This window comes from Manihot esculenta, chromosome 2, assembly GCF_001659605.2.
Source record: "Manihot esculenta cultivar AM560-2 chromosome 2, M.esculenta_v8, whole genome shotgun sequence".
Classification (NCBI taxonomy): domain Eukaryota; kingdom Viridiplantae; phylum Streptophyta; class Magnoliopsida; order Malpighiales; family Euphorbiaceae; genus Manihot; species Manihot esculenta.
Genome location: NC_035162.2, coordinates 29,195,003 through 29,206,190, shown reverse-complemented (window position 1 = coordinate 29,206,190; position 11,188 = coordinate 29,195,003). Strand labels below are relative to the sequence as shown.

At 30.6% G+C, this 11,188-nt stretch overlaps 1 protein-coding gene across 5 annotated transcripts; it reads left to right on the top strand.

Annotated features, from left to right (window-relative positions):
* The first annotated feature begins 1,803 nt into the window (after positions 1-1,803).
* LOC110609182 (protein NETWORKED 4B) lies at positions 1,804-10,759 on the top strand. 5 transcript variants are annotated; one of them, XM_021748587.2, is made up of 5 exons: positions 1,804-2,069; positions 7,170-7,270; positions 7,809-7,920; positions 8,571-10,330; positions 10,424-10,759. In XM_021748587.2, the coding sequence occupies exons 2-4, from the start codon at positions 7,256-7,258 to the stop codon at positions 10,328-10,330; spliced, it is 1,887 nt and encodes a 628-aa protein (XP_021604279.1). In that variant the 5' UTR covers positions 1,804-2,069; positions 7,170-7,255; the 3' UTR covers positions 10,424-10,759. The 5 variants fall into 5 exon arrangements, with proteins under 5 accessions (XP_021604279.1, XP_021604277.1, XP_021604280.1 ...); XM_021748585.2 differs by having other exon boundaries at positions 8,571-10,759; XM_021748586.2 differs by lacking the exon at positions 1,804-2,069 and adding an exon at positions 3,135-4,141 and having other exon boundaries at positions 8,571-10,759.
* Positions 10,760-11,188: the final 429 nt, after the last annotated feature.

The window sequence follows — 11,188 nt, the reverse complement described above, 5'->3', positions numbered from 1 at the left end:
TTTGAGTGGTGTTCAGATAACGTACCTTTACCTTTGGGATCATTATCCTTTTATACTGTAAGAGAATGGAGATGAATATAATGTCTCTTGAAAATCCATCGATGATTTGATCGACTGCTCGATAATAAATATTGCTAGCTAATAGATTGGCAATCCCGCGATCTATAGTGAAATGAGAACATAACTGATAACGGTAACTTTGTGCCAAGAATCGGCCTATTTAAAAAGGATAAACCTTAATGATAGTTCGAGTATTAAATTGTCTGGATCTCATTCTCTTGTAACGGAATCACATTTTCTACTTATCAGATTTTTGCCGCGTGACTTCTATTTTATAGTGACAACTCATAATATTATCTGGGTGAATGTCACGTAATATCAATAATAATGAAATAAAAATATATTTTATAAATTAATCAAATAAATATCTATTGAAAATAAAAAAATAAATTTAATTGATGGATTAAAATATTAAATTTTTTAATGATAATTTAATAAAAATAATAATTTAATAGAATATGTAATAAAAAAACTAATATTTGTAGTTTTCGATTTTTTAATTTTTAATTTCAAAATATTTTTTAATAAGTAAAACAATAAAAAACGTAATACTAACAAACGAATATATTATATATTTTTTATTAAATTAAAAATAAAAAATAAAAAATAACAGCAATAGCAAATTTAGGCTTTTTGAGTATCTTTTCAAAAATATAAACACATGACGTGTTTTATTAATTTTAATAATATTCATAAGCATTTTGGTAAAAAAAAAAAAAGTGAACCTCTTTTCTCAATATGAAGGTATGATTTTCAAATATTTAATATAAATACTTAGGAAAATATCTTTATATATAACAAATATAAAATAATACCAATCGTTATATACCTTTATTTATAATAGATATTTATTTTATAAAGCATATTTATTAAATATCTGATAACTTTAAAATGTAAAATTTAATTAACTACCATTATTTTTTTCTCAATTTAATCTAAGTATTTAATAATTAATTGAAATTTTTTATTTACTATCCAAATATTCCAATACATTAAATATAATTTTTATTTAGTACGCGTTTAGTTGACTATACATGGAGATGAACTGTATAATTTATTTGCCTCTTATAATACTGCTCCAATTGTCATCAATTAATATCCATATTTATAAATTAACAACAGACTAATTTCCTATTGAAGCAAATCTCACCGTAATGACAACACTAGCCGACTATACAATTCGATTAAGTTGAAATTTTTTTATGTATTTTTTATTTTTATATTTTATTTTTAGTATTTTAAAAATTAATTAAAATATTTTAATTTTAATTAAAATATAATATTTTTATATTATTAATTAATTTGGTAAATATATTTATTAAAATTTTTTAAAAAATTGAATTTAACTTAAAAAAATATAAAATCAAATCAAAATTTTAAATTGATTTAAATGGATTATTTTAATTTGAATCCCAATATAGGCTTAACCAACGCCAACAAGCCTCCAACACGCGGAAATGGCTACGGTAAAAATATGCATAATAAATAAAAGGGACGACTGACTTCAAAAAAAAAAAATAAAAAAAATAAAAGGGACGACATGTTTTGGAGAGAGGACAACTATCACAATTTAATGGTAATTATTATTCAGACAAAAAATAAATAATAAATATTATTTTCAATTATATCAAAAAATAAAATATTACAGTCAACATAAATCTTAACTTTCCTTAGGAAATAAAAATAATTTTTTAATAAATATTATTTTCTGCCACTTAAATGCATTTTCAATACGCAATAACTCTTCAAACAAAAGCGACGAGACTTTTGACTTTCTATTCAATCCCATGTGGGAAACCAGTTTTAAAGGCAGTCTGTCCTCAGCCTCTTCTTCTCCACTTCCCTGTCATTCACTCCGCACCATTAACATCGCCTCTCTCTTTCTCTCTTTGTCTGAGCTCTGGTTTGCTAAGATTTGTCTTCAGCTTCTCTGACACTGCAGCTTTTCACGGTTTTGCAGCTGGAATTTCTCTCGATTGAGAAAGAGTCTCGCTTGCTCGATATTTTGTGTACGTTTTTCTTTTCTTAATCCGTTTCAATTTTGCCTTTCTTTGTAGCTTATGTTCAGTGAATTTAGTCTGTGTGATTGAATTGTTCGATTTTGATGTTATAACTCGAAGAAGCTTTCAGTTACATAAACTATTTTCATTCTTATAAAAGAAAAGTTCAAGAAATTCCTCCATTTGACTGACAAATCGAGGTTGCTATCTTAGCCTTGGGTATTCCCCACAGGTATTTCATATTTTGTTAATTTCTGCGTTTATTTCTTTTACGATTTTGTTTTCAATTTGTTATTATTATTATATTATTATTATAATTACCTCCAGTCCTCCATTTCACAATAATTCTCTTTTTATTTTTATTTTTTCAAATTATCTCCCACTTTTAAAAATTTTTAAATAAAATTAATTGTTATATACTATAACTAAATATGATTATTTAAAAGATATTTTATTATAAAATTAAACTATTATTTATTTTTATTTAAATATTAAATCTTAAGCGACAATTATCTATGATATAATTTTTTTACTTTATTATATAAAATCAATAATAAATAACATTAAGATAGCATATATCGATTTAAATTAAAAAATTAAATTAAACCGATGAATTTTAATTTAATAGTTTGAGTAATTAAAATATTTAATTTAATTAATACTTTTAATTTATTTAATTTTTAATTTAATTTAAACATATTAAATAATCGATAAATTAAATAATTAATTTTATTATAAGTGAAATATTAATTTTACATATATTTTTAAATTTTACATAAATTTATATAAATTTTTTAAATATTATTATTATGATTAAATTGATATAAAATATTTATTGAATTATTTTATTAAAATTAATTAAAAAGTTATAAATTTTAATTTAAAATTATTAAATTAAATTAATTTTTATTGATTTGATTTAATTTAATTTAATTATTTTTTATAATTAATTTTTTTAATTTTTAATATTTTTATAATTTAATTTTTTTTAATTTAATTTAATTTAAAATTAAACCGATTAATTATACAATCTTAAATAACATTGATAACCACAAAATTACATAATACGTTTGATTTTTATTTTAAAAAGAAATAAAATAAAACAAAAATAATATAATATAATTAGGAAAGGGCCGCGTGGACGTAGCTGGACGTCTTGTGTGGCCAGATGTGCATTTCCCGCGGATTTAGATATTTATTTTTTCGAGGCTGCGTCTGCTTGATCACCACGCTCTATTATGCGCGTGTTTGCACCTTCCATTTGGTGCAGATTTTGTATTTCTTGTTTCGGTCCCATGAAACCTGGTTTATCAGCCTCCATTGTTAATATCGGCTGTGTAGACGCTGATGCCAATTAGGAGATGAACTGGTAAGATAATGTGAAAATTGAACTACCTCAATTCGAACTTCATTTATATTAAATTTAATTAAAAATTAATTTAAATAACTTAAATTTATTTTAAATTTAATTATTATTAAAAAAAATCTAAACTCATTTAATTTTATAAATCCATAAAAAACTTAACATCGTCATATCAAATCTATATCCGGCAGGTTACCTAACACATTTAGTCCTGAAAAAATGAAGAGAAACTCGTATCGATGAAAAACTATGAGCAGCATTTCGCTGAACCAACCCTGGCTCCGGCCTGACTTTGATTTTGAAGAAAAATATGTTTGCAATCACGCTTGACCAAATTCAGAAATACTGTCCTCACCCGAATTTACAGCAGTCGCACAAACTTTGAAGTCCATTTTAATATCCAATGAATTCCGCTCCTCCCCGCTCAACCACTCCAAAACTTCTCTGGAAGTAAGAATTTCTGCCATGCTAGGATAAAAAACATGGCTAAAATATCCTGTGAAGCCTGCCAAAAATACACCCTTAGAGTCCCTTACCACAGCACCAAAAGCAGTGTTCCTTGAATTTCTCACAACAGATGCATCCAAATTACATTTTTTACGGTTGTATTGCGGCACCTGACAGAGACGGATCTCCTGCCCGTCACCTGAGTTATGCACTAACTGATCACCATCCCAATTAGACAGAAAAGAGAATGCGGAAGCCACCGGTTCTATAGGTATGCTACTTCGCCCTTGTAAAATCTGAAGATTCCTATGATACCATAGGAACGACAGAACACAGATAGCTCGATGTCGAACTTCATCCTCTTCCCTCCTCAAATATGACAAGTCACATCAATATCTTTCCCTTTCCTACGGAGATTAACTCTAGATGGCAAAATGCCTCTAAAGCATCCCCAGAGAAAGTTAAAATTAAATAAAATCTTGAAAATTGTGGACTTAGAGAAAATAATTGTCAAATTTAGAAATGTTATGTTAGTAACTTTTCGGACAATAATAATTTATCTACAATTTCCTTTCATTAGAACTTCAATTTTACATTTAAAACAAGTTTCATAATACTCCGCTATTCCTATAATTATAATCATGTGGTCAAATGATAGCTTTATCCTGTTCTGTAAAGGTTTGAAATGAATTTTCTCTCTATTTTTTTATGATTTTCTTGAAAAGTCAATAATGGATACTGAAATTATAACTGCACATTAGAGGCAGGCTGTATTGTAGTTTTTACCGGATAGTATGCAGAGAAGTGGCCTTAATATGAAGCGTGAAAGCTGACACATGATACTATTTAATTAAAAAATATGAAAAAAGATTATGTTGTTGTATGTTGTAGTTTTCTAGTGTTAATGTTGCTCCTTGTGCATATCTTAGGGAAATTTTGGTAATTGGTCCCATATTTTGTCATTAATCACGATTTGGTCCTTTATTTAAATAGTTCCTTCTATCCATTTAATTTACTATTTAGTCTATGTAGTATTAGAAAACTCACTAGTTAGTTCCTTGGTCTTAAAGAAAATATTAAAATGTCTCTAAGATATTAAAAAAATCTACTAATCAATATTACTTCTTTAATTTTTAGTATTAAGTGTTTTACTATTTAGTCTCTATAATATGAATAAATTCATTCTTTAATCTCTCAATTTTATAAAAATGTAAACTAATTAATCTCTGTAGTATTGGAAAATTTACTACGTTAGTTTTTTGGTTTTGAAGAAAACATTAAAATGTCCTGAGGTATCTTTTCTTAGAACTTAACAACTAAAATTAACATAGCGGCTAATTAGTAGAAATTTTAAAACTTTAGGAACGGTTTAATATATTTTTCAAAACAAAGAGACTAACTAGTGAGTTTCTCTATAGCATAGGGACTAATTAATAATTTTTCCTTAAAAATATTAGAAAAGCCTTGTTTTCTACTTTGTGCAGATCCATACTCATGCCCATGTTATCTATAGTATCTCAAGGGTTGGAAACCTTCTGAGATATTCTAGTTTTGGATAAAAAGGAAAACAACTCAAGATTTTACTAAAACCTAATAGGAGTATATACAAGACTGGAAGACATTTTACATCTTGACGGTGGCTAGTGATTGGTTCATGTATTCGTAGGATTTAGGAAGGGATAATTTGAAGGTTGTAAGGAGAGTACCTGATTGATTTGTTGGGAAATTGTTAATGTAAGATTGTTGAAGTTAGGTGACATGCTACTGCTCTTTTGGCTTCATAACTGATATCTGCTCGTTTGGTTTCATAACTGGCTGTGAGGCCTACCTTTCTGTCTGTTTACAAATGGCATATCCTTCTTTTATTTTTTAAGGAATCATAGATGGTGCTAATTTCTTTGTGTCAAGAAGAGGAATTATGACTCATGAATCTTCTGTCACTCGGTTTCCATTTTTCAAGTTTTTTGAAGAAATGTAATCGATAAATTAAATAGTAAATTTATTATAATTTTATAATGTTAAAATTTATGCATTTGCTAATAGGGGACTTGATAAAAAATAATGTTGTTCAATGGATTAATATGTTAATAATATCAACTTTAATTGCATAGTTTTGTAGAGAAAAGGTAATTTACATTCAAGTCCCTGAGATATAATTAAACTCACAAATTACTCCTTCACTAAAGTTTTGATAGCCAATTAGTCTTTAAATTTAAATTCCGTCCAACAAATTGGTCCTTCTATTAAGAAAATGGACAGGTTGCCATTAGTCTGTTTTGGACTAGAGGTTTAATTGCTTTTGAATATCAATAATACTCCTTAGAGGTGGGAATTGGTTTGTTGGTTTCCCTTTAAAGAAATTGAAAAGCTTCTTCCCTATCATTCTCTCTTCGATGTCCATATTTTCTTCTCAATTTAGTTGGGACAACGAGGATCAGTTTGGTATAAGGTGCTGCTTGAGGATTGACTAAGATTAATCAGGAGTACAATGCATCAAACTTCCCCAATGGAAATGGGAATTGTTCAAATGTGCTTCTTGACAAGAAGGGTGTTACTCGCATTTCTAATTTTGGGTTATCCCTCCTAAACCTGGTTGTAATAGCAGCAATGGGAGAATACAAGGTATTAGAGCATGCAAAAATCATGAGGCTCTCTCAAAAGGCTGATATAGTTTTGGAGTCTTGTTGTTGGAAGTTCTTACCAAAAGGTCTCCTTCATAGTACCCTTCACCAACATGCCCTCGAGTCGAGGAAGAGGAACAGGCAACAGACCTTTACAATACCCATCACCAGTTTTTTTTTTTTTCTTTTTTTAAGGGCATAATAGTTATTTCTTTGGCAACTAATTGCAACCTAACCATCATTTAATAGGAGGACCTATCTATTACAATAAATCAAAACTTATGATTAATTTATTACCAAAACTTTAGTGAGAGATTAATTGTGGGTTTGGTTATATTTCAAGGCTTGCATATAAATTGCTCATTACAAAAATTTAGTAGAATTATAATTTTCTTTCCTTATATAGTACCATAATAATATTATGTTTACCAAACATAGTCCTAATATATTAAACCATATTTATTTTGCAGCATAAGTAGGCTCTTATACCATTTTTTACATTTGAATTGCTATCACATCACTTATTGCAAGAGACTTAAGTCCACGAGTGAAGTTTTGAACTGGTTCGAAAGCTTAGTCTAGTCACTAGTGAATAATATATTATTTGAAATTGAAGTCTTGTTTTGTATGCTGAGTGCTTTTTTATATGATGACGTTGACATTTTCTCTGTGTGGCAGGTTAAGATTTCAAAGTTGAATTCTCTCACTGTTTGGACCATTTTTATTATATGAACATTTAGCTTTCACCAAAACCGAATTACCAAATGGCTTCATCTAGGGTAAGCAATGAATATCCACTAGATAGCTTCAGTTGTGATACATTTTTCACTTCAAATTTACTTTTTCTATCTTGAACTATTTAACATTTATTTGAGCTCTATTCTGATAGTATTGAAATTTGGAGGTGTGATGCATGATGAACTATGCTCGAAGAGCTTCTTAATTTGGTTGATAGACGTCCTTTTGTCTTTTAATATTGCTGATTTCTTTATATTCTCTTTCCTATCAACTTTTATGACTTTCTCTAATGAGATTATCAAGTGATAAAATGCATCAGCATTAATGTTCTCTATGTCAAAAATTGATTAGGAAAACTACGATTCTGAATTTTAAGTATACTGCTAAATAGTAAATACTTGGAGCTAAGAGAAGGATGTATACTTGATTTCGGTGATTCTTTTGCAATAGCCAATTTCGTTGCATAAATCTCTCCTTCTGGTGAAGGCTTAAAACTTTGGGATTGTTATATGAGGAGTCATAAGCTTTGCTGAATTTTCTCATCAATCAAATTTTAATTTTTTTTATGCTTTATTTCAGGTACTATCAAATAAGAGTTTTAGGAGGATGCAATCAAGGAAATCACATTCCTGGTGGTGGGATAGTCACATCAGTCCCAAAAATTCCAAGTGGCTTGCGGAGAATCTTGAGGGTAAGCAACTAGGTTGCACTTTCCACCTATATCTATTTTCCCCTCCAAAATTGTAAAGGTAAATCATAAAGATCATGGATCCCCAAAAATTTTTTTGAGTTCATATTACAATATTTATGTCTTAATAAAAATAGTTGCCTAAATTTTAGGATGCAAAATGTCTGCCTGCTATATTTTTGGACAATATATGCCTATTGCTGTGTCATAATCAAAATGTCTGTTGCCTATATCTTGGGATTTGCCTTCTATTTTGTTTCATGTCTAAAAGGAGTCCATCCAAAAAATGAACCCATAAAAGGGCATGGTTAAAACAAATAAAATGAGCAACAGTTTGATGATCTTAGCTATTTTCCTCTACAATTAACCTTAATATGTGTTGAATCCTACACCCATGTGGGATACGGGTCCTTGCCTTGCTCAAGGGGTGAGTTGGGCCTGATTCAAATTTGACAATATGAATTCTGCTTTAAAAAATAATAATAATATTTGTAATTGCCATTCCTCAATCCCAACAGCCATTTTGCTGGGAGGGGAACAATTGTTCTTGATTTTTTGTTTCTTTTATTTTTTTATGATTAGGAAAAGTTTTTGTTCTGTTATGATTTCCAAAATGCTGAACAAGAAAATTAAAAATTGATCTTTGACAACAGAAATGGACCAGAGTGTCAGGCGGATGTTAAAGCTAATTGAAGAGGATGGAGATTCATTTGCTAAAAAGGCTGAAATGTATTATCAGAAGAGGCCAGAATTAATTTCTCAAGTTGAAGAGTTCTACCGCATGTATAGGTCTCTAGCTGAACGTTATGATCATGTGACAGGAGAATTGAGGAAGAATATTCCATCAGATCTGCAATCCCAGGGCTCTGGCATTTCTGAGGTTGTTTCTGAGCCAACCTCAGGATGGTCCTCTCCTGTACCTGAACAGAGGCTGCCACATCGTAAATCTGGGACCCGAGCTGCTGGTTTTGAATTCTTTCTTGGTTCTGGTGGAAGCAGCTCTGATCTTCAGAAAGAAGAAGGAGATGAATCATCTACTCTATCAGATTCTGAGTCAGAATCTGATGACTCCTCAGTAAACAATTACTCAGGTCTACTAGGGAATGGTGGTGATCAAGCACAGAACAGAAAGATAATTGAATTAGAGATTGAGCTACGTGAAATGAAAGAGAAACTCTTGATGCACCGGGAGGATAATGGAGATGGCTCTTTTAGAGAGGTGAGGAATGAGAATTCTGAGGAGCTTGCTAGGATTGTAGGTTACGAGCAAGAGCTGAAGAATGCTAATCAGAGGATACTGCTTTTTGAAGAAAAGGTGGCCAGATTGAAAATTGACCTCCAGAAGTATAAAACACTGGAATCCACCAACAGTTTGGAGCCTGAGTTCGCATTATCAACTGAAGAAAATGCTAAGACAAGGGAGGCTTTGCCAGAACCTGAGATGACTCAAGAATCACAGCTTCAAGAAAATATGGACAGCTTGGAAGCTGAAACCAGTGAATCCAGTAGCAACATTAAGGCACTGACAGACGAACTCAAAATCACAAAAGAGAAGCTACTGCAGGCAGAGAATAAAATTGCTAGTTTGAAAGAGCAGGTTGAGAATGATAGACACTCTGAAAAAATCAGCAGTTTGCAGGATCAGCTTGCATCAGCTAATGGAGAAAATCATACATGGAAAATCAAGTTCAACGCAGAAAGAAAGGAGGTGACCAAGCTGCGGGAAAATATTGCGAGGTTGAAAACTAGTTTATCAGATAGGGATCATGAGATTAGAGACTTAAAAATAGCAGTATCAGATGCTGAGCAGAAGATCTTTCCTGAAAAAGCACAGATAAAGGCTGAAATATCTAGGTTGTTGGAGGAACGAAAATACTTAGGGGAGCAGTTAAAAGATTGGGAATCACGTAGCCGTTCTTTAGAAGATGAAATTAGAAGGTTACAGACAGAAAAGTCAGAAACGGTGGAAAGACTGGATTGTGAAATCAATCAGTTAAAGGACAAAATTGATGAACGAGATGGTCATGTGGAAAGTCAGAATAAAATCCTTGGTGCTTTGAAGTTAGAGAGAGATGAGCTTAGTGTGCATGTTACTGCACTGAAAGCAGATGTAATCTCTAGAGATGATAGGATTGATCAGTTGGATAAACATTTACAGCAATTACATATGGAGCATGTGAAGCTCATTATTGGTGCTGAAGAGGCGTGTAAACTGGTAGATGAGTTAAAATCAAAAGCTAAGGTTTTGGAAGAAGAAGTTGAAAGGCAAAGAATTGTGATCCTAGAAGTAGCAGAACAGAAACGGGAAGCTATCAGGCAATTATGTTTCTCACTCGAACATTACAGAAATGGGTATCATAGGCTTCGGCAGGCTATCGTTGGGCACAAGAGAGTTCCAGTTTTGGCAGCATAAGTTAGTATGCATGTACTATTGTATGCTTCTCTCCATTTTTTATGTGTTTGAGCCTGAGTATTGCCATTTTTCTTGTTTTGATGTGGATATTAGGTATATTTTTATCATAGTTTAGTGTATGGAACTTATGGTTAGAAGCATAAAGATGGAAGGAAGATGAACTGCAGTCTGCAGTTGAAGTTTCTCCTTATGACGAGGATGGTACTTGCGACAAAAGAGCTGCCATTTTTCTAGCGACGAAGACGGTGCCACTCACAGAGGTAATCTTCAAGAGATGGTGGTCTATCAATTCACCATTTGGTTCAATCTTCATCCTCAATTCTCGATATGTAATTCTAGTTGTCTCTTGATCTTTATCTGCGTTTAAATGTTTTGTATTGTGTATTTGAATTTTGAATATAATGAATTTGCGATGTTGAGGTTTTGGAATTTGAATTTGTTGAATATATTGTAGGAAACTAAACAAGAAATAGTATAGATTACATACATCCAGCTCCAGCGTGATTGTTCAAGCTTCACAAAATTAGACGTAATTGCCCAGTATCCAATGGTTCAGTCACACAGCCTATTTATTATGATTAGGTTAGGGATCTTTATCCTTATAAGATGAAGTAGTTTCCTATTATCAAGGAAACTCAAATGCTATCTAATGGTATATGATTGAGCGGTTAATATTATCACTAATAATAATTATCTAGAGTTAGTGGGAGACATTAATTTCAAAATTTAAATTTTGAAATGTGTTTAACATTCTCCCACTTGGCTAAAAGCGATATCATATGACCATAATTAATATACACTATCCAAAATTTTTTAGCAACTAAATATGTTCAAAGATAAATTTTTAATACAAGAATC